Source organism: Patagioenas fasciata, chromosome 30 (genome assembly GCF_037038585.1).
Source record: "Patagioenas fasciata isolate bPatFas1 chromosome 30, bPatFas1.hap1, whole genome shotgun sequence".
NCBI classification, from domain to species: Eukaryota; Metazoa; Chordata; class Aves; order Columbiformes; family Columbidae; genus Patagioenas; species Patagioenas fasciata.
The window spans coordinates 4,285,352-4,307,870 of NC_092549.1; the positions used below are offsets into that span (position 1 = coordinate 4,285,352).

Here is a 22,519-nt window from a genome sequence, read left to right on the forward strand (position 1 = left end):
CCGACCCTCGGCTCCGTTAATCGCGGAGTCGGGATTAGCGGCTAAAACGGGCCCCGCGCCGTCACCCCCTATTTATAGCAGGTGATACCCGATTAAACCCCGCCTTTCACTTCGAATTAAGCGACTCCCCGCGCCTCGGGGAGGTTCCTTGGCGGGGAACGCTCCTCGTTACGGGCAGTTGTTGGCTTCGTGTTCATATTGTGCTTTCGTTTAGCACTGATGAGAAAAGCCAATTAACCAGAAAGGTCCTTTTGGAAGCCACGTCTACGTGTCGGTTCTGGGGAGTTAATTGGCCGCTGTAAGGGGTTTATTTTTGAGAAGTCGAGTGAGTTTTAAGGCAGGAAAAGCTCTATTCTAACCCGCTACCGCAGCCTTTCGAATCTTCTCTGCAAACCATTCTGGAGCGTGAGTCGGGACCTGATGTGTGTGATCCCAGCGGGTTTGCCCTTTGCATTCTGCACGAGCCCAGCGCCGGCGGCTCTGGACACCCCGGCTCCTCGTCTCTCCCGCCCTCTGCTCCGCCGCCATCCCTCGCTGCAGCCCCTGATCCGCTCGGCGCCGCTTTGCTCCTTCATCCCGACATCCCTGGCCAAAGCCCACGCTTCATCTCCCTCCGCAGGGGCGATGGAGCCCTGATGGGTGTTCAACCATGTTTAGTGGCTACTTTGGCACTTGGAGACCAGCCCGTGCTCCTTGGGCGTTAATTCTGCGTTGGAAGGGAGAACCGTGACGTTTCGCCTCTTGCATGGAGCTCGGGCTCCATTCCCATCACCAGCGTGAGAAGCTGTGCCAGGGCAGGGTGAGGTTGTTAATTTGGGGTGATTTCTCCCCAAAGGGCTGTGGGTGTTGGAACAGCTGCCCAGGGCAGTGCTGGAGTTGCCATCCTGGAGGGGGTGGATACACAGAGATGAGGTTCTCAGGGACACGGTTTGGTGACAGCATTGGGGTAGCGTTGGACTTGCCATCGCTGTCCCCATCGCTGTCCCCAACACCATGGTTATTGATGATCATTCCCGAAGCGGTTTCTCCCACCCGTGGAAACGCTTTGAACTAGAACTGCACAAAAGAGGCAAAGTTGGACTTCATCGCTGCTTCCCAGAAGCGGCCAAGGCGAGGAGCTCAGGGGAGGACAACGTGGAGCCGGCGCTGGGGACAAAACAGCCCCGGGGGCCGGGACTGCGGGGCACAGACCGTTCTTTCTTCGCTGGCCGTTCCCCTGCCCCACCACCACAAACAATCCCTTTGTGCGAGATGTAAACAGCGCCGGCGCGCGGGCGGGGAACAAAGGCCGCGATTCAGCGCCCGGGTCAGCTGAGCGCCGCGCATGATGGGCCCGGCGCCCCCAGACCTGTCCCCGCCGCCCCGAGCGAAACGCGGGTGTGCGGACGGACCAGGGGGACGAACCCCCCGCCCCGGCTCTGCGGGACCCACCAGCCCGTCCCGGCATCCCCGCGCCCATCCAGCGCAACCCCCGGAGCAGGAACACCCAGCTGAGGTTCCACAGGAAGGGGTCCAGGGGGTTTGAATGTCTGCAGAGAAGGAGACTCCACAGCCTCCCTGGGCAGCCTGGGCCAGGCTCTGCCACCCTCACCCCCAACAAGTTGCTTCTCATCTTCCAGCGGAACCTCCTGTGTTCCAGTTTGCACCCATTGCCCCTTGTCCTGTCACTGGTGTCACCCAGCAGAGCCTGGCTCCATCCTCCTGACACTGCCCCTTTATATATTTATAAATAGGACCCACTCGGGGCGCTCAGACCCCCGCGGGTTCGCGCCCTTTGTGCCGCCACCGCCCGGCCGCGCGGGGGCGCCCTCCTCCTCCATCCCCACCCCACCCTCCGCGCACGCGCCGTTCCGCCGCCGGGGAACGGGGCGGGGCCCCCCCTGCGCTGCCATTGGCTGAGCCCGGCGGGGCGGGGCGGGGCGGCCGCGTGCGCCCGCCAAAGCGTTCCGGGCGGGAACGGGGGCGGCGCAACGTTCCGGGCGGCGGCGGCTCCGCGGTTGCCCCGCACCCCCCGTCCGCCCGTCCCGCCGCTCCGGGAGCCTCGGCCGGGGCCGCAGCGCCATGGAGCCGCGCACAGGTACGGCACCGCCCGCCCGCGCCCGCCGGCGACAGCGGGAAAGTTTTCCGGCGGGACCGGGGCCTGAGGTGGAGGCGGCGGCGGCCTCGGGTCCCGCGGGGGTCGCGGCGCTGCCGGGGCCGGGGTTCGGGGGCCGGGGGTCCCGCTGCAGCCGCCCCAGCCCGCGAGCCGGGGGTTCCCGTTGGGCGGCGGCTGCTCCGCTGGTCCAGCCCGGACCGGCCCTTCTGCCGCCCAACCGGAGCCGCCGCGGCTTCGCGTGGCGCCGAGTCCAGCTGAGCGATTTAGGCTCGACTGAACCCGCGGGGAGGGGAGAGGAACCCGGCTCTGAGCGCGGGGAGCCGAGCGTCACCTAAGCCGGGCTTAGGAGCGGGCACGGACGGGGCGGGGGCTGCTGGAGCGTCGGACGGCTCGCCTGTGCCGATTTGGGGCCAAATAACCGCGATCCGGTCACTTTCCCCCCCAAAAAAACTCCGGTTACTTTCCCCCAAGAAAGCTCCATCGTGCCGAGGGTTTCGCCTTCTGTTTGGTGCCCGTTTCACTTCGTTCACGCCGAGACCCCCGGGGCTTGGGCCGCGCTCGTGACCCGAGCTCGGAAACAACCCCGGGAGTTGAACCCGCGTTGTTGGGAGGAGCGGGGGTTTGTCTGCCCCGGGACGCCAGGTTTCCCCGCGTGGGTCCCGGCGCTTCCCCGTGGGCGAGGAGGCAGCCGGTGACTCACGGCTCCAGCATCCGGCACCGCGGTAACGGGACCCGTGCACAGCGCCCGGTTCCGCACCCACCATGCTCGCCCTCTGCAAACGGGCCAAGACCACCCCACGGCGACCACCCCACGGCAACGACCCCGCAGTAACCACCCCATGGCGACCACCCCACGGTGACCGCCCCACGGCAACGACCCCGCAGTACCCACCCCATGGCACCCACCCCATGGCAACCACCCCACAGCGACCACCCCACGGCAACGACCCCGCAGTAACCGCCCCACGGCAACGACCCCGCAGTAACCCCCCCACGGCAACGACCCCGCAGTAACCCCCCCACGGCAACGACCCCGCGGCGACCACCCCACGGCAACGACCCCGCAGTAACCACCCCACAGCAACGACCCCGCAGTAACCACCCCACAGCGACCACCCCACGGCAACGACCCTGCAGTAACCACCCCACGGCAACGACCCCACGGCAACGACCCCACGGCGACCGCCCCACTGCAACCGCCCCACGGCAACCGCCCCACGGCGACGACCCCACGGCGACGACCCCACGGTGACCACCCCACGGCGACCACCCCACGGCGACCACCCCACGGTGACCACCCCACAGTAACCACCCCATGGCAACCACCCCACGGCGACCACCCCACAGTAACCACCCCATGGCAACCACCCCACGGCGACCACCCCGCGTTGGCGCCGATCCGTTATTTCGCCTCCGAGTCGCAGACCCGATGAAGACGTTATTGTTGGAAAAGCCAAACTTGCCGGAACGTCCCGTTGCTTCCCGCCGCGCGGTCCCAGCCCTCGGAGACCCGACGTTCCCGCTCGCACGCTGCGTTGCGTTCGCTCCCGTTCCATACGTCGCGGCATGGGGAGCGCGGACGCTCCGGACGCCGCTCGGAGCCCGAAGCATCACTGATGGTTCTCTTTGAGCTTCTTTTCTTCGCAGTGTTTGAAACGCCAATAAAAACCCTCACTGTGTGTGCGGCTCGCGCCTCCTCACCCGGCGTCGCCAGGAGAATCAAGGCGTTTTGGGGGAGAAACGGGGTGTTTCACTCCTTGAACTTCCCCGTTTGATGCGTCTGGAAGGGGAACGTGGGGCTGCTGGGGACCGGAGGAGTAAACGTGCAAATCCCCACCGGGAGCAGGGGTTTTAAACCGGGCTTTAAACCGAGTCGTGCAGCAGGCGCTCGTGGCGATCAGGACTGGGGGCTTCCTAGTGCTTTAATTCTTTGTTTTAGGGCTTTTTTTGTCTGAAACGGAATTTCTTTGCGCTGAGCAAACCGTGTTTGTGTGAGACGCCTGCCGCGCAGCGCCTGGGACGGGACGGGACCTAATTCACATCGTTAGATACTTAATATAATTACGGGGAGTCAAAACCTGCTTCTTTTTTTACCGTAATCCCCCCGGGGTTTGTGCCGTTGCTTTGCCCGCAGGATCCTTTCGAAGCGGCGATTGGGGTTTGTGATTGATCCAGAAAAGCATGAATCTCTCCCCAAAACGGAGCCGGTAAATAGGGGCGACGATGAGGGTGCAGCCCTGGATTTACCGAACCCGCCGCGACTTTTCCAGCGTTTGGGCGGTTTTGCGGCTCCGTTCCTGTGCGCTCACAGCGATGCGGCGCTGGGATTGCACTTTGATTATTTTGTGTTCTGTTCTTTATTCTATGAGTCCCGGCACCTGCCCGCGGCTTAGCGCCCGCCATGGAAGTATTAGGTCAGGGCCGGTTCAGCGCGGCGGCTTTGTTCTGATTAGCCTCGTTAATTAGCGCGGGGCCGGCGTTAGACGTGAAATCTGCCGGTTATCCCTTTCCAGGAGGGTTTTTGCGTTAGGAGCTCAATAAGTGTGGGTTCTGCTGCCCACGGGTGCAGCTTCGCAAAGCCCAAGTGACCACACAGCAACCTGCTGGGAAAACTCCATATACTCTAGTATATATACATTATCTATTCTATAGAACATTCTAATAATATAATACATGTAATATGTAATAATAACGAGTTTATTATTTATTAGGTTTGCGCCTCGTGCTCTTTCACGGGTGAATATTCAAGATATCCCCCGGCTCTTTGCCGCTGCCCACGAGCAAACGCACCCGCTCTTATTTCCATGATTTCCCCCGATACGATCGAGTCCGTCTCCTTCCTCCACAGAACCCGAATCCTCGCCCTGTCCCACGGGGGTGAGGGTCCATCCAGCCTTTCAGAGCGTTCCCCAGGCGCTGGTGGAGTCGCCGTTGTGACGCCGTGGGCCGGGTGTTTGTGTCGCGTCTGTCCCCGTGTCCCTGGTGGCCGCTCTGCGCTCCCGCTCCGCGCTTCCCCAGGAATGCGGACAATCGGCGTTTTTGGAGCGCACACCTTCCCGAACCCTAAAACTCCACTAACCCACCTCCGCGAGCAGTTTCTGCAGCAAAGTTTGTAGTTTTTTAACTTCTCACCCTGATGATCGATGCCTTAACAACCCCAAAGCACAATGAATTTTAAGGGGCGCGTTGATTTTCTCCCCTCGGGGGCACAGACCCACCTGCTGTTTGATGTTCCCGTGGTTAATTGTTTTATATTTGCTTTTTTAACCGTTTCTCCGTGTTTCGTCCCCAGGCTGACGCCGGGAGGACCCGCGAGCCATGGACATCGTGCTGTCCGACTTCGTGCGCTCGACCGGGGCCGAGCCGGGCCTGGCCAGGGACCTGCTGGAAGGTACCGGAGCCGAGGGGACGGGGGTGACGTTCAATCAGCCCTGGAGGATCCTGCCGCGGTTCCTCCTCCCTGCATTTGCAGGAGGTTTGGTGAACCCGGAGCACAAACGTTCGGGATTATTCTCGTTTAGTTCCCGTTTCTGGCAGCGCTGCCTTGGAAAGGGAGCGAAGGAGCGAGCGCTGCCTGTGTGTTGAGAGGATATAGGGGTCATTCTATAGGCCAAACCGGGCTCTTACTGGGCGTCTCGTCCGGCTCGCGGGGGCGGTCTGATTGCGCCGGCAGGAATGTTGATTATGGCAATAGAAATTTTGATTACGCACATAGAAATTGCTGCTTGGTCGATAGAAACTGCTGGATCGTGGTACCAGAGCTTCCCCGTAAAACCCCGTTGGCGCCGGCGCGGAGGCTGCCGCTCCCCAGCGTCGGGTGCCTTAAGGGGACCTCATCAGCCCTTTTTCTTGTATAATCCAGGCCATTTTTGTTGCTGCTCCTCCAGGATCTGCTTGGGATCCTCATGAATTCAACCAAAATTGATGCTGAAACCCTTATCTTTGGGCAGTTTCCTCCACCTGGCGCTCGCAGCATCGATTTGCGGCTTTTCCCTTTTCAGAAATCCTGCGGTTTTGCCGCATTCACAGCTTCACCCTTTATTATTTTTAAAACTTTAGTTAATGTTTACAGTGGGGAGTCTGTGGGTTTGCGCTCTCGGTTCTTCGTTCCGGGTCAGGATCTCCAACGCTCCCTTTGTAACAAACGTTTTGGTGCCGGGAAGGTTTGAAGCGGGTTCGTCCTCACCCTCTCCGTCTCCTCTCCCATCCAGGCAAGAACTGGGACCTGAGCGCGGCGCTGAGCGACTTCGAGCAGCTGCGGCAGGGCCCGGGGGGGCGGCCCCCGCGCTCCAGCGATGCCCGCGGCTGCAGGGCCCCCGAGCAGGAGGCGCCGGGCGCGGGGCGGGCGCCGCTGCAGCGCCAGGACGACGCCGTGCAGGGTGCGTGCCCGTCCCTGCGGCCGCGTCGCCCGGACGGGAGGATCCATTGACCTTTGTGTTGTACGCCGGAGCCGTCCGGCCGCTCGACCCAAAAGCAACACGGAAGGCAGCAGTTTAATAACGGCTTCTGCAGCGTTTGCTGGCGCTGTGAAATCAGCCGAGTGCCAGGCTCGTAAAACCATGTTTTAAGGTTTGAAAAGCAGCGGTTTTCAGCCAGCACCGGGGTGCCCTCGGTGGCGCGGCCACCAGCCGGTTGGTCACACGTGGCTCGTATTGCCAGGAGCGTTGCGTGTTCGTGACCCTCCTGGCGCCCGTTAGCGTGCTCCGGGCCGGCTCTCACACAGGCTGGCTGCACCGATGCTGAGCAGCGTTCGCCTCTTTCTCAGTTACCTGTTGTAAAAGAATATGTTGTAAATCCATGGCAGTTTTAAGGGTAGGAAAGGATTGCCAAGTGCAAAGATCCTGTGGTTACAGGGTCTGCCTAAACTCAGATCCTGTGGTTACAGAGCCTACTTAAACTCAGATCCTATGGTTACAAAGTCCACTTAAACTGAGATCCTGTGGTTACAGGATCTGCTTAAACTCAGATCCTATGGTTACATGGTCTACTTAAACTCAGATCCCGTGATTACAGGGTCTGCTTAAACTGAGATCCCGTGGTTACAGGGTCTGCTTAAACTCATCCTATGGCTACAGGTTCTGCTTAAACTGAGATCCTGTGGTTACAAGGTCTGCTTAAACTCATCCTATGGCTACAGGACCTGCTTAAACTCGGATCCTGTGGTTACAGGGTCTGCTTAAACTCAGATCCTATGGTTACGAGGTCTGCTTAAACTGAGATCCTGTGGCTACAGGGCCTGCTTAAACTCATCCTATGGCTACAGGGCCTGCTTAAACTGAGATCCTATGGCTACAGGGTTGGTTGATCTAGAGAGGTTGCTGCCTCCCAATCCCTGATTTCCATGGTTCTATGAAGTACAGTCCGATGATCAGAGCTATTGTGTCCCTTCTGCGCTCACTCAGGCTTCTTTTGTCTCGGTTGTTTCCCAGAGAAGCGCCTGTCGCGCGGCATCTCCCACGCCAGCTCCGCCATCGTGTCGCTGGCGCGCTCGCACGTCTCCAGCAACGGCGGCAGCGAGCACCTGCTGGAGATGCCCGTCTGCACCTTCCAGCTGCCCGACCTCACCGTCTACAGCGAGGAGTTCCGCAGCTTCATCGAGCGGGACCTCATCGAGCAGTCCATGCTGGTGGCGCTCGAGCAGGCCGGTGAGTCCCCGTCGGCGCGTTTGGCGGAGGAGCCGGGGTGTGCTGAGGGCTCGGGTCTGGTGGAATCACGGGATCGTTTCGTTTGGAGAAGCCCTTCAAGGTCATGGAGTCCAACCGTAACCCACCCTGGCCCTGAGAACCTCATCTCTGTGTGTTCAACCCCTCCAGGATGGCGACTCCAGCACTGCCCTGGGCAGCTGTTCCAACACCCACAGCCCTTTGGGGAGAAATCACCCCCAATTTCCAATCTAAACCTCCTTCTCCAGCTCCGTTCCCTTCTCTCAACTCCAGCTCCTCAAGCTCTTTCTTGCCATGAGGTGATCCCAACACCCCTGGGGCTGCCATGGTGAGCCCTGAGGTGGTTTTGGCGCCATGGTGAGCCCTGAGGTGGTTTTGGCGCCGTGTTGAGCCCTGAGGTGGTTTTGGCGCCATGTTGAGCCCTGAGGTGATTCTGGGACCACCATGTTGAGCCCTGAGGTGATTCTGGCGCCATGTTGAGCCCTGAGGTGGTTTTGGCGCCATGTTGAGCCCTGTGGTGATTCTGGGACCACCATGTTGAGCCCTGAGGTGATTCTGGCGCCATGTTGAGCCCTGAGGTGATTCTGGGACCGCCATGTTGAGCCCTGAGGTGATTTTACTGCCCTGGTGCTGCCATTTCGAGCCCTGAGGTGATCTTGGTCCCCCTGGGGCCACCATTCTGTGTTTTGAGGTGATTTTGGTGCCCCAGCGCCACCGTTTTGTGTGCCGAGCTGACCCCGCCACCCCCGGGGCGGCCATGGCGAGCCCTGAGGTGACTCTGGCGCCATTTTGGCCCCGGGCTGATGGCCCAAACCGCCCCCGGGCCCCGCGGTTCGTTCTCCGCGGTGCCCAGCTGTTTGACACCATCTTTAAGGTCCCTTCCAACCCAAACCCTTCTGTTACACTGAGGCTGTTGCCACCTCTCCATCTGCTGCCGCTGACACGCCAGAAGCTGCGTTATCTCACCCCTGAGCTTCTCGTGTCCCTCAGAGCAGGGGAAGAACCAATTCCCACCTAACACAACCAGTAGCTCATCGCCAATGGCAAATACCAGAAGCCATTACGAACACTTCAGGTCGATGATGCAGTTTATGAGCTGGAAACTCGGGTGCTGGCTCTGTTTGCCTGGGGAGGAACCACCTCAGCAGAGCGGGTGATTGTTCGCCAAGGCGCTGGTTTCCTCCTCAGTAGTTGCCAAGTGATCTGTAAATAAGCCTTAGTGGGAGAGAAAACGTGATCCGTGTTCCTAGGACAGCTCGTGGCTGGGGACAGGGGCCCAGCAGGCAGGATGGCACCTCTGCTCTGCTTCTGTTGTGGGTGCGCATACCTACGAAACCATTTCTTCAGGAATAATGTATATTCTTAACGTCAAATTTTCGCTCTCTGATGCTCAGGTGTCCCCGTAATAAATGGGTTCTGGAGCCGAGCGCTTGCCCGATGGTTTGGAATGAGCACTCGATCCCAGCGATCGCGTTACCACCATCGGACCTGGCGGGGCCACTGTGTCTGACACAGATAAAACGCCCTGATCCACATCTGCGGTATCGAATTGCAGCGTTTCAGCCCAAATTCTGGCCGAGGGGGCGATAAAACGCCCCGACCCGCATCTGCGGTGTGGAATTGCAGCGTTTCAGCCCAAATTCCGGCCGGGGGAAGGGGGGCGGCCGCGCCTCCTGGTCCGCCCGGCACGCGGGGCAGCGTTAGCGTGAAGCCATTGATCTTTTCAGAGGTGCCTTTTGAAGCGCGTCTGCGCTACCTGTGCGGCTCTGTGATAAATGGGGGTTTATTAAAGGCTCTGCTGGATATGTAAAGCATCCCAAGCTTAATCTGAAGTAGGATTTTGAGCACAGCGCTGCGATGGGCGCTGGCTCCCGTTATTAATTTAGTGCGTGCTGTCCTTAGGCGATTAAGCAAATATTTTATAGACCAATAAATGCTCAGAGATCCTCCCGCACGCCGCTGTGGCGGAGCAGGTGCCTTAGAGCGGCTGCGGATGTGATGAACCCCTCCGGGGAGCTCCGGGCGCACTCAGTGGGGTGGAGGGGTCTTGCTGGAGCCGAGATGTTGGCCCTTGCTGCGCCTCAAGTGCTCTTTGCCACCAGCCTCGCTGGGTTCAGCCTGGCCCGGTGTTGTTGGAGGTGCAGAGTGTTTTTCCCCGTTGTGCACAAATAGAAATGGGGAAGAAGCAGAAGAAACCCCCGGGTTTGGTGGCCGAGGTCGAGCGTTCTCCTCGGGGCCACGGCGCCTTGCAACAAACCTCCCGCTTCGTGCTTGCGGCCGATATTTAATGAACGTTTACGGGTGGGCTCTTAAAAACCGCTGGGCGAAGACGCCGGCGTTGCCCCGCGCGGGGACAGCCCTGTGCTCCTGGTCCTGGGGGCGGTCACGGCGACGGGTGCCCGGGCGATGCGTCCCCCCGCGGGGAGCGGCTCCCCGGCCCGTGCGCCGGCAGGGACACGCGTGGACGCGCCCCCGCTCCCCCGGCCCACCCGCCGTGCCTTCGCCCGTGAGCCGCAGGCCGCGTCGTGGGGCGCTCGCGGCGTCCGCTGGAGCCCCACCCTTCCCAAAACGTGAGGGAGCGGCCACCGATGCGTAACCCCCCTCAGACAGGCTCTTGTCGCTGCCAGGTCCTGGAATAAAACCGCTTTCTGCAGGTGTTGCTTCTCGCCAGAGATGGGCTCCGGATTAGATAAGGGGGCTCCAGGTGAATCAGCGGAACGAGCTCTCTTCGGCGCGGACGCCGCTCTTCCCGGGTCCGCGGAGGCGGTGCTGGGCCCGTCACCCCGTCCCTTCATCACACAGCGAGCGCGGTGACAGCGCCGGTAGCCCTAGGGGAGCCTTTGCTTCCCCGTGAGCCAGCGCGGGCCGGGCCGGGGCTCCGTCTGCTCCCTCCGGCTGCCCCATCCTATGGACACGGTTCCTGTTGGAAGGAAACCACGGGATTTTTACCAAACATCGCCTTTGGGTGCAGGTTCCCGATCTCCGCTGGTTTCTGTAGCAAAACCACCTGTGCGGCAAAACTGGGACCAGTAAGAGCTGCGGTGCCGGTGGACGTCGCCAACCTGATCCCTCGAGCGAGAGAAGATCCCTCATGCTCTTAAATCCCGTTACCTTCCTCCTGGAGCTCGCCCCTGACAACCACACGCAGAGAACCACGTTGCTGTGAGCACTTCTGGAGGGCCCCTCGGCCTCGGGGACCGCGGGTGGCTGCGGGACGGCTCCTCTTGCGTAACCGGGAGCCGTGCGAGCGACTCAGCACCACAAATAGAAACAGAAATGCCTGCCCGAGGTGTGTCCCTCCGGATCGCGCCCAAGCGTCGCGAACCCTCCCGGGGACACCAACGCCTCCCGCCCGGCGGAAAGAGCAGCGAGGTCTCCGGGAGTGACATGGAGAGGGGTTAAAGCCCCTGCAGGAGCGCGATGTGTTCGTCAAGAGCTGTTTTGCTGCTGGGTTTGCTCTGCTGGCCCCGGGCCACTTGGCTCGTGCTGCGGCCGGGCCGTGCCAGGAGCTGCCTTGGTGACAACAGGCGGCTTTGCCAGCGGGGCCATTGTCCCGGGCGGCCCGGGGGACGCCGTTCGGCTCCCGCGGGTTCCTTCTCCCCGCCTGCTGCTGTTTGCCTGCGTTCATCCCTGCTCCAGAACGCAAGTTCTCCCACGTTTAGCCCCTTTCCAGCTGCTGTTGCTGAGGCTGTGCGAGCGATTTCAAGAAACCCCGTGTCTGAGTGCCGGGGTCCGTCCTCGGGAGCGAGTTCTTTACAAATCCTGGGAAAAGGCCGATTCTTTTCTGCAAGAGCGATTTAAACTGTGATTTTTGGAAGCCCCAGAAGCGTAAAACAGGCGGCGGCCGCGGGAGAGGCAGCGCCTGGTGTGCGAGGAGCAGCGGAGCGGGCTGGGAGTTCAAAGTCCCGCTCCCGCCCAGCGCTGTTCCCCGATGGATGCTGAACCTCCCGTTGTGCTCCGCTCCACCGCGCCGTGCCTGTTATTTCTTCCTAACTTCTATTTTTAGCCGCTCTCCACTTGAGTTACCACAAGTGCCTTATATTACCAAGGAGCTGCTATTTTTAAATAGCGCCGAGCGCCGTCAGTTTGCGTTTTCAGTGCTGGGGTCGGCTAAAGGTCCTGAGGGCTGCGCCTCAACCAGGAAGGAAAGGGCTGGCGGGAGGTGCTGGAAATAGGAGCGGTTTGGTTGTGAGAGGAAAGGAAAACAGCAATTGTTGGCTGGAAAAGTCCCCGGGCACCGTGTGTGACCCCGGGCACCGTGTGTACCGGGCACCGTGTGTGAGCCCGGGCACCGTGTGTGACCCCGGGCCCTGCAGGGGCTGTTTCCAGCCTCAGGGCTTTGGGGGTTTTTAAATAAGTAGGAGGGGGGAGAAATGGATGAGAGGAGAGTTCTGGGCTGGCTCCTAATTAATTCTAATTTGTGTGACCTTCATTTCAGGCCGGCCGCTTCCTTGTGTCCCTGCGAAGCATCGCAGCTCCCATCTCTCCTTTGGTTTTGCTTTATTATCGTCTTGTTGTCCCCCTCCTTCCAACCACAGGCGTCTGCACCCGCTCGTCTCTTCGGGTGCCCCCCTGCAAATTAAGCCGCTTTCCAGGCTCCGTTCTCACTCCAGTTGTTCCCCCAGGTCGTCTGAACTGGTGGGCGAACGTGGATCCCAGTTGCCAGAGGCTTCTCCCGCTGGCCACCACGGGCGATGGGAACTGCCTGCTCCACGCCGCCTCGCTGGGTAAGCGCCTGGGTCACCACGAGCCGCCTCCTGCGCCTCGGCCCTGGGCGCCGCGCACCGCGCCGGGGCCGCCCCCCGTGGTTTGGGTGCAGAACCGAGCATTTCCCACCCGTTCTGCGCCATTTCCCACCCATTCCGCGCCGTTTCCCACCCGTTCACGATGCTGTGGCTCCGCAGGAGAGGAACGTGTTGAAGGAAATGCTGCCAACAGCTTATATCCTTCAAAAATTCCTCTTCCCCTCTATTTGGCAACATTCCCCGTGTTTCTGGGGGCAACATGAACCAGCGGGCCGGCCCTTCCCTCCTCTGGCACGGCGAAGTTTCAGACACAGGTTTGCATCCATCCTAGGAAGTTTTCCGAGGTCTCCAGGCTCTAAAACGGGGCGGTTTGTGCGTTTCCATCACGGTTCGTGTTGCGGCCGTGGCGAAGCCGCCGGCTGGTTTGACCCCGGCTCGTTTTCCCATCGGATGTCGGTGGGATTTTTGCCAACAAATATTTTGCTGTGTCCATGAGATGCGTTAGAGGCGGCAGCGCCTCCGCTGAGCTGCCCGACATCTCCCCGCGGCTGGAAAACGCGGGATTTAAACCCCACATCTTGGTGTTTAAATTGAGAATTGGTCGTTTTCCTGCCTGTTTCCCGCATCCCCTGGTTCTGGAGGTCGAGAGGTGGCCCTGGCGCCGCCGGCCGCTCCTCATCCTCTGCCGCTCTTTCCTTGCCCTGCAGGTATGTGGGGGTTCCACGACCGGGACCTCATGCTGCGCAAGTCCCTGCACACGCTGATGGACAAAGGCGCGGAGCGGGAGGCCCTGAGGCGCCGCTGGCGCTGGCAGCAGACGCAGCAGAACAAGGAGGTAGGGGCCGCCCCGGCGCCGGGGAGCGGCGCTGAGCCCCGGGGCCGGGAGATGCGTGTGGCAGGAGAACGTGCTGGGTGTTGGGCCGCCCCCGCCTGGCCGTGGGTCACGTCCTCCCATCTGAATCCCTGGCAAAATTCTCTTTATTGCAAGGTAGGAAAATTCTTCTTCTCGAACCGTTTTCCGCCCGTGTCGCTGGAAAACAAACGTCACCTTCGCACGTTCAGATCCAGGGACGTGACGGCCAAACCGGGCCTTTTTTTAGAGAGAAAAGCGACGCTGGGGCTTCGGTCTCTGCAGCAATAAAATCAACGGCAGGCGTGGAGCGAGCTCCAAGATCTCAGCACGTTCAGGGCTTTTCGAAGCGTTTGGGTGGCGTTTGGAGGGGCAGTTTCTGGGTTTTGCGAGCAGGGTCAACTCGTGTTTCGCCGTTCGCTCTCCGCTTCCTCTCTGTTTGCGGAGGGGCAGGGAGGTTTTCCTGCCTCCACAGTTTGCAAAACCAAAAATACGCGTTTCCCTGTTTGAAGCAGAGTAGTTAATGAATAATCGGGGGGTTTTGTTGCTCTTCAAAGCGTGGTTTATGCGTCTCTTTAAACCGCTGCCTGCGGAATTGGCCGTCAGCGAAGTACCCGAGCTGCAGGTCTTAAAGGGGACGTGAAGCGCTGCGGCGGAGGAGCCGCTGGCGGGGCCGGGGTGCTGGGGGAACTCGGGGTGCTGGGGGTGCTGCGGGAACTGGGGTGTGCAGCTCATCCTTGGGGAGCAGCTGAAAGACGCAGCCCAGGGCGCGGGCGTTGCGGGAGTTTCACAACCGCTCCAGGTTGCGATATTCTCCGGTGCTTTTGCTTCACGGGCTTTAGATCAGCGAGGAAACAATTGGCCTTGACGAGGTAACCGGGAGCAGAGACGTTAATTAATCCCCTCCCGCCATCGGTCGCTTCGGAAGGCTTTGCTTTCTCTCTTTTTGAGGATTTTGGGTGCTGTTTGGATGGAGCAGGAGGAGGGTGAGGCCTCTGCCCTTCCCCTTGCCCCCCCGGCTTGCGGCTGGAGCCCAGCAGCCTCCACTGGGCCGGTTTTGCACAGTCCTATGGCTTTTTTAAGATGTTTCTCCCCTTCCTTCAGTAAATGCAGCTCCTGCTGCTTTTCAGCTCCAGATTTGGGCTGATCCGGGGTGTTTTGCAGTCCGGATTTGGGCTGATCCGGGGTGTTTTGCAGTCTGGATTTGGGCTGATCCGGGGTGTTTTGCAGTCTGGATTTGGGCTGATCCGGGGTGTTTTGCAGTCTGGGTTTGGGCTGATCCGGGGTGTTTTGCAGTCTGGGTTTGGGCTGATCTGGGGTGTTTTGCAGTCTGGATTTGGGCTGATCCGGGGTGTTTTGCAGTCTGGGTTTGGGCTGATCTGCTGTGTTTTGCAGTCTGGGTTTGGGCTGACCTGGGGTGTTTTGCAGTCTGGGCTGGTTTACACGGAGGACGAGTGGCAGAAGGAGTGGAACGAGCTGATCAAGCTGGCGTCCAGCGAGCCCCGCGTGCACTACGGCCCCAGCGGCAGCGCCTGCGCCGGGTACGTGCGGGGGTCCCACCCGATCGCGGTAACTCCGGACACAAACCACAGCCAATGCCTTCCCTCAGCCCACAGCTCCAAAGTGAGGGTCCGAAGCCGAAGTTGGGGTTTCTGCAGCGCTCGCTCTGTGTTTTGTGGACGCTTTGTTGCCGCAGCCATCCCGAGCAAACGCTGGTTTTGAGGCTCTTTAGATAAAACGCTCCTAGAATTGCCGGTTTCCCGGCTACAAACCTGGTCTTAGGACATTTTATTTCTTGGATCTTCGCCTTCAAATCCTAAATCAGATCCAAGATCAAACCGTTAACATGACCCACCTCTCCACAGCTGTCTCTAAATACCTTTACCCGTATTTAAAAGCAACGATTAAATACGCAAGGGGTGTAAATGTGTCTCTGTCTTCGCAGCGTGGAGAGCTCGGAGGAGCCGGTGTACGAGAGCCTGGAGGAGTTCCACGTCTTCGTCCTCGCCCACGTGCTCAAGAGACCCATCGTGGTGGTGGCCGACACGATGCTGCGCGACTCGGGGGGGGAAGGTGACGATCCCGCTCTTGCGCGGCTCTTTCGCTCGATGGAGCCGGGTCGTTAATTGGCGAGCAGAGCGCGGGGGGACGGGACGCAGCTCCGTGTCACGCCCTGAACTTCTTGCTGTTTCTAAGAGCGTCCGTGCGTGGTGTTGTTCTTGTTTTACCCCGCAGTGTGTGCGGAGCTGGGAGATTCCGCTCCTGTCTCGTATTTTCCGCTCGCAGACTTAATTTCCCGTCAGAACCCGTTCGTCAGTCACTGTCGCGCTGCGTGCGAGTGTGGAGTTGCCTTGCGGGGGCGTAAAGAGAAGGTTTTTTATAGAAAAAGCAGGTTCATTTTGCGGCCGCGTTCCTCCTGCTGTCAAATAAATGCCTATTTTGGGTTGTGGGTGCGGTTTTAGCGTCCCTCAAGCTGACAGATAATTGGAGGTGAAACCTCGAATGGAGCAAACGGCTCGTTCTGGGGCAGTTTGAGTGTCAGCAGCTCTTGAGTCTTTGACCTGTTAACGAAAGCTAACGCACCGCCCCGCTTTCTTCCAGCCTTCGCCCCCATTCCCTTCGGGGGGATTTATCTGCCCCTGGAAGTCCCGGCCAGCAAATGCCACCGCTCGCCCTTGGTGCTGGCGTACGACCAGGCGCACTTCTCCGCGCTGGTGTCCATGGAGCAGAAGGAACCCGCCAAAGAGCAAGGCAGGTGCTACAGGAGGATTTAGACCCGTACAATGCCGAGAGCAGCCCCGCGGAGAGGGACTCGCGGTTCCCCTTGTTCCTGCCGTTTGCGGTTAGAGGCGGTGCCGCTCGCCCTCCCACGTGCCGCCTTTGGGTGCTAAAAGTGTGGTTTCTGTCCCGCGCAGCCGTGATCCCGCTGACGGACTCGGAGCACAAGCTGCTGCCCGTGCACTTCGCCGTGGACCCCGGCAGGGACTGGCACTGGGGCAGGGACGACGGCGACAACGTCAGGCTGGCCAGGTGGGTGCCACCCCGGGGACGGCGCTCGGGCACCCGTTTCGTGCTCTCCTGCCTCCCCCGTTTCCGGACGTTTTGGGAGGATCAGGACGTTTCACAAGCTTCGTTCCCGCAAGGTTAGAAAGGCGTTTGCTCCGAATCCTGGAGCTCAAAACGAGCAGCATCGCGTCGCCCGCCGTGTTCACCCAAATAAGGGGTTTTTCCCTGTTCCTCACTCAAATATCATCAATGTCTCTGAGCGTGGGTCCTGGCGCTGGGGACGGTGCGGGCGGACCCCTTATCTTTGGTTGGGAGCAGCGAGTTTCCTCTTATTGAGTATTAAAGCCTTAAAATTCAGGGCGGGTGCCACCACCAGTGTGTACTGGGAGGGTTTGCAGCCAGCAGAAAAGGCTCCGGCCCTGGGTTTTTAGTAGAAATCATGGTTTTTCCTCTATTTTGACAAGTGGAAATGTTTGAGAAAACATCCCTATCTTCTCTGCGGTTGTTTCTGTGGAGAGGAGGATCGCTGGGAAGCTCACCCCGTGTTCGGTAGTGCAAGGAAGATCGTTTGTCGAGTTCATTTTCATTCATAGCCAGCTCGATGGTTTTGGCACTCAGGGACCTTCGTCATTCATTGGGGTTTGAATTACAAGGTTTGGACGGCTACCAAAACGTCCCCTTTGCATCGCTACCGTCCCGGTGCGATTTTACCTGTCGAGTTAAAATGTGCTTTAATATAAAGATAATTTAAATACGTAGGAGAGAGTCTCGGTTGTCTGAGTTGGACCCGAAGCGCTCTGTTTCCCCTTTCAGCGTGACGCTGTCGCTGGAGGCGAAGCTGCACTTGCTGCACAGCTACATGAATGTGAAGTGGATCACGTTGCCTTGTGACACGCAGGTAAAGAGACCACGAGTGTTTCTCTTTCCTTGAATTATTTAAACCTCCCTTAATTATTTAATCCTCACCTGGCGGCGTCTCCCCCTTGCACCGTTATTTGCTCCCTCATTGGTTTTGTCCTCTTTCTTTTAACAAGAATCGCTCCAAGCCCCCTGATCAATTCCCGTGGAAGGAACACAAGTTATTAGTGAAATGCTGCGATCACTCGGTTTTGGTTCAAATATTTCAAAGCCAAGTCCATTTTCAAAGAAGAGTTTTGAACGTGTTGGTTTTTTACATTTTAGAATCCCAACCTTCAAACAAACCAACCCCGAAAGTCTTTCCAGGACTGTTTCGGTGTCTTAGCAAAGATTGGAGAAGCAGAATGGCTCAAACTGGCAGCACGTTTAATGTTTGGGAATCTGTTTTACGGTTGGACGTGATGATCTTAAAGATCTTTTCCAACCTGAATGATTCTGCGGTTTCTTAGTTTTCCCCCTGAAATCTCAGCAAATTAAGGCCGTTACGGACTGAGGCGTTTCCGGCTGCGTTGGTTCAGTGCTGCCCCGTCCGTTCTCTGAGCCAATCTGTGCCACCTTCAGCACAAACCCCTTACCCGAGCGACTTCCCCGCTCTGACGTCGCTGTTCTCTCGCCCCCCAGGCGCCGCTGGCGCAGCCGGAGTCCCCGACGGCCTCGGCGGGCGACGACGCTCGTTCGGCCGCCGAGTCGGGCGAGTCGGACAAGGAGTCGGTGTGCAGCAGCTCGGCCAGCAACGGCGGCCGGGCCGCCAGGGACCGCGAGAAGCCAAAGAAGGACCGGGACAAGGAGAAGGAGAAGGACAAGAAACGCGCGGACTCGGTCGCTAACAAGCTGGGCAGCTTCGGCAAGACTTTGGGAAGCAAATTGAAAAAGAACATGGGCGGCTTGATGCACGGCAAGGCTCTGAAGGGCGGCGTGAGCAACGGGCAGGGAGACACCTTGGAGAAGAAGAAAAAGGGCTCCTTGAAGTCGAGGAAGGGCAGCAAAGAGGAGCCGTCCCAAGGAGACTTGGCGGCTCCCGCGGAGAAAACCTGCGCGGGGAAAGCGGCCCCCGAAAAGCCCTCGGACCCCCACAAGTACAGCAACGACGTGCGGCTGAGCCTGAGCATCCTGCGCGCCGCCATGCAGGGCGAGCGCAAGTTCATCTTCGCCGGCCACCTCAAAACCAGCCACCGGCACCAGTACCAGGAGGAGATGATCCAGCGGTACCTCCTGGACGCCGAGGAGCGCTTCCTGGCCGAGCAGAAGCAAAAAGAAGCCGAGAAAAAGGCTGCGGGCGGCGCCGCCCCGGCCAAAAAACCGGAGGCGGACGCCCACCGGGGCGAGGAGCCGCTGCTGGCGCCCGCGTACCCCCAGCCCCCCGCCGCCTACACCATCCACACGCCCGACTTGGCTCTGAGCGCTAAAATCGCGGCTTTTCCCTCGGGGTACTCGGGCGTTTTCACCTTCCCCAGACCCTCGGCGCTCGCCGAGGGGCCGCGCCCCCCCGCGTACCCGGACGGCCGGCGCCAGGTGGCGGGCGGCTCGTGCGCCAACCTCCCTCCCTACGCCACCTTACCCCGAAATTGCGCCCAGACGCGGGCGAATCCCCCCCAGACCAGCCCTTCCCACCCGGGGAGGTTCTCCCCCACGGACACGGCCGCTCGTCCCCCCGGCGCGGCAGAAAGCGACGGCCCCGCCTGCCTCCCCCCGCACAGCAACGGCCTCCGGGAGCCCCCCGAGCACAGGGCGGCGGAGCGGGGCCACCCCCGGCTCCTGGCCAGCGTGCAGCAGACCAAGTGCAAGCAGCCGAACTGCGGGTTCTACGGGCACCCCGAAACGGGCAACTTCTGCTCCTGCTGTTACAGAGAGGAGCTGAAACGCAAGGAGCGCGAGGCTCTGGTGCACAGGTTCTGAGCGCCCCCCTCTTGGGACCCATGGAAAATGGGGAATGCAATAATATATAAATATACATGTTATTTTTTGTAAGGCCCCCTCCGCGCTCCTCTCCCCGGAAGGAGCGAGCGGGTGTTTGGCTGGAGAAGAAACCAAAGGGGATTTTGCTGGCGGGCTGGAGGACGAGAGGGGGCGAGCGGGGGCGCTCAGCGTGGGAACCGGGGGAAAACCCTGCAAAACGATCCACTGAACCAGCCCAAAGCGTTCGGAGGAGGGAGCAGCGCCGCCGGGTCCTTCAGCGCCCGAACGGAGCGAAACGCCCCGGCCCCTTCGGTTTGGACGCCGCACTCCTTGGGTGGAGAGAATTTGGGCTTTTTAAACACCGTTTTTATTTTCTGTTCCTTTTTGCCGGTACCGAGCGCAGCCCGGCTGGAACTGGAGGCGACGGAGGGGTTTTGGTGGGCGGCTCTGCCCTTGCCGCCTCCGCTCTTGTGTTTCAAGCACCCGTTTCGGTTCTTCCGGCTGCTTTTCAGGCGTGTTGTTTCTCTTCCTGCAGAAGTACTGTGCAAAAACCCCCCGAGAACGTTCTGTTTGAACCCGACTTAGTAAGAACCGAGACTAAAAAACGCAAGGTCAGTGTGTCCAGCCAGCAATAACCGTCGAGAGAGGGAAACGTTGCGTCTGGGAGGTAAAACCCCCCGCGATAACTCTTTTCTACTTGAGCTACTCCTGTACTACCTCGAATTAACTCGGCTCCATTTTGCTGAGCCACGTTTAACTGACCTTTAGGCTGAGGAATATCCAAAAGCTTTTGTTTTTTTGATAATAGGGCTAAAAGGAGCGAAAACGCCGAGGCAAACCATGGCGGGGCACGGCGCGGCCCCTCTCGCCCGGTGCGGCGGAGGTTCGGCTTCAGCACTGCGATGTTTGCACACATCTTGGCTTTTTAATCTTCTTTTCCCCCTTTTTTCCGTAACCGCAGCTCCCAGGCGGCTCCGACCCCGCGCGGCGCGACGGCTCCGGCGCCTCCCCGCCCGCATCCAGAGCTTCGCGGCGCTCCCTCGGGTTTAATTCCCTTTGAGTTTTAACTTTCCAGAAGGCACCAACTATGCAACGACCGCCTTGGCGGGGGGGGGCGCCGAGGCCGGGCGGAGGAGGTGACAAGTGCCCTTAGCGCCGGCGGAGCCACCCGGAGCCTCCCGGAGCCTCGTCCCCTGCTCGCTAAGGCTCGGCTCCAGCGCCCCTTCTGCACCAAACCCCGTGTTGCGGGTGCTTTGGAGAGGGGGCTGTGCGGGGCTGTTGAGCCCCAGTCCCATCGGCAGCGGCTCCTCCGTGGGTTCTAAACCCCCCAGCGACGGTTTGAGTTTCAGTTCTCCTCGGTTTGAATTAAACGGCCAAGCTTAGCTAAGCCCAGCCTAGGGCTTTCCCATCCAGCCCGGGCTTTGCTTTCAGGTCACAAACGCCAGACGGTGAGTCTTCCCCTCCAAGGGCGGTCATTCCCATTTATCACCCCAAATATTCCATTGAAATGTTCAAAAAGAATCCAACAAAATGTTGAAATGTGGGGGCTGCTTGGTTTATTTTACCAATTTCTGCGGTTTATTGTGCCCGGAATCGCTTCGTTTCTCTTTGGGGGGGGGGATCCTTTGCTTTGATTTTAGAAACGTGGCAGCGTTGTGCAAAATGCTGGTTTGAAGGGAGAGCACGGGGAGCGTTGGTGGCAGGTTCCCCGCTGGCAGCCGCAGAGAAAATGAGCCCAAATTTCAAATAATCCCAAATTCCAGATCCCAAACTCCACATAATCTCAAACTCCACATAATCTCAAACTCCCCGTGATCTCCAGGTCCCGAAGGTGCTGGAATTTTCCTCCTCCCGAGGGGATTTTTGGGGGGAACAGCGAGTTTTTGTGTCCTGGGTGAATCGGGGGCCCCCGCTGGGGTCACCAAGCTGCTTTATAAAAATCCAGAAGGCAAAGCAAGCAAACAATTGAACTTCAGGCAGAGGCCGAAAACTCTTCCGAGTGTTTCCTCTCCAAACCCTTAACTTTGCTGGTTTTTCAGGTCATTTTTGGTTCCTTTATGGTGGAACTGGTTGTTTCAAGCGACTCCTAAACCCCACTTACTGGAACGTTCTCCCCGTGCTGGCTCCCGACACCAAATCAGGTGGGGAAATTCCACCTTTTCCGCTCCTGTTTTTTCCCAAATCCCCTTTTTTTGAGGCAAAGCACCCATTCCCCAGAGGGGTTTTCAGGCCGCAAGTCGACGCCGAGCTCAGGACCAAGTGCACTTAGTGGTGTTGGGTACCCGCGCCGGGCCCTGCCTGCGCTGAGCGGGTTTTAAGGGCAAAACCCGCAAATTGAGCATTTTAATTGGTGAATGTTGACCCTGCACTGACGTCACCTGGTGGGCGAAGCCCCCGCGAGGCTTCGTTGGTCACCGACCCCCGGGAGCGACCGGGATTGACTCCGCTGTTGCTCCTTTGCAGAACACAGATCATTTAATATTGGTTTTATTCTCCCTTAGGCCGGCGCTGGGGTCCCGAGCGGGGCCCTCGGGCGCGCCCCGTCCCGTCCTCACCCACAATAAACCAAAACCCCGCTAACTCGCCCCGAAACGGCGCCCGCGACTCTTTTTTCCGCTTCCCCACCCAATTCCAGCCCCAAATTCTCTTTGCCCAGAGTTACTGGATGTTTCCTACTTCGGGGGTTTTGTCGTTTCTTGGCGTTTGGGGAAGATTTCCTTCGATTTAAATACCACGTTCACGCTTTCATTTAAAACGTAAACCCCTCCATCCCCATTTTTGTCAAATTCACTCTGTTTGGAGGCCCCTTTTCCCAAATTCAGGCGGCTCCGCACCCGGGGAAGGTTTGTGCAGCACTAAGGGAAAACCCAGCTGCTCGCTGGCGCGGGATGTTTTGGACACTGAAGCCAAAACGGGTTTAAAAAGAGGAAAATTGGCTGCGTCCACGCTGGCTTTGGGGTTGGGGCGGGCGTGACCCCGTCCCGGGGCTCTCACTGCACTGGGGTTTTCTCCTCGGTCTCCGGTGCTCTGGGTTCTCCCCGTTCCGGGTGTCCCGGGCTGACCCCGCGCCTTGGCCAGCGGCCCCGCAGGAAATGCCGCTCGTTTCACCGCGTCCGGAGCCAAAACCCGACCTAAAAACCCAGGGCTGCCGTGCAGGGGGGGTTTCCTGCAGGAGGAAAGGGGGGGCACGAGCTGCAGCCGCCAGCACCCCCAGATCTGCAGGAGATGCACCTCGCGTGGGCTGGAAGCTCCAGGGGGTGTGGGTGCTGCTGGGCTGCCCCTGAGCCTGGCCTAGGCTGGGTTTATCCCCCCAGCGCTGTCTGGGCTCCCTGGCAACCGGGCTTTG

At 59.5% G+C, this 22,519-nt stretch overlaps 1 protein-coding gene across 3 annotated transcripts; it reads left to right on the top strand.

The window, feature by feature from the left end:
* Positions 1–1,938: 1,938 nt before the first annotated feature.
* Positions 1,939–20,716, top strand: OTUD7B (OTU deubiquitinase 7B). 3 transcript variants are annotated; one of them, XM_065857909.2, is made up of 12 exons: positions 1,939–2,077; positions 5,388–5,486; positions 6,307–6,474; positions 7,525–7,740; positions 12,384–12,485; positions 13,211–13,338; positions 14,782–14,894; positions 15,299–15,426; positions 15,955–16,104; positions 16,269–16,383; positions 17,173–17,257; positions 17,899–20,716. In XM_065857909.2, exons 2-12 carry the CDS (start codon positions 5,414–5,416, stop codon positions 19,171–19,173), a joined length of 2,553 nt encoding a protein of 850 aa, XP_065713981.1. In that variant the 5' UTR covers positions 1,939–2,077; positions 5,388–5,413; the 3' UTR covers positions 19,174–20,716. The 3 variants fall into 3 exon arrangements, with proteins under 3 accessions (XP_065713981.1, XP_071656434.1, XP_071656433.1); XM_071800332.1 differs by lacking the exon at positions 1,939–2,077 and adding an exon at positions 3,360–4,302; XM_071800333.1 differs by lacking the exon at positions 15,955–16,104.
* Positions 20,717–22,519: the final 1,803 nt, after the last annotated feature.

What these genes read in the sequence shown, in the direction of transcription:
- OTUD7B (XM_065857909.2), top strand. Translation starts at nt 5,414, where the DNA reads ATGGACATCGTGCTGTCCGACTTCGTGCGCTCGACCGGGGCCGAGCCG. An exon ending in GGTGGCGCTCGAGCAGGCCG is followed by an intron (nt 7,741 to 12,383) that starts GTGAGTCCCCGT and finishes TTGTTCCCCCAG; the next exon opens with GTCGTCTGAACTGGTGGGCG. An exon ending in GCTCCACGCCGCCTCGCTGG is followed by an intron (nt 12,486 to 13,210) that starts GTAAGCGCCTGG and finishes CTTGCCCTGCAG; the next exon opens with GTATGTGGGGGTTCCACGAC.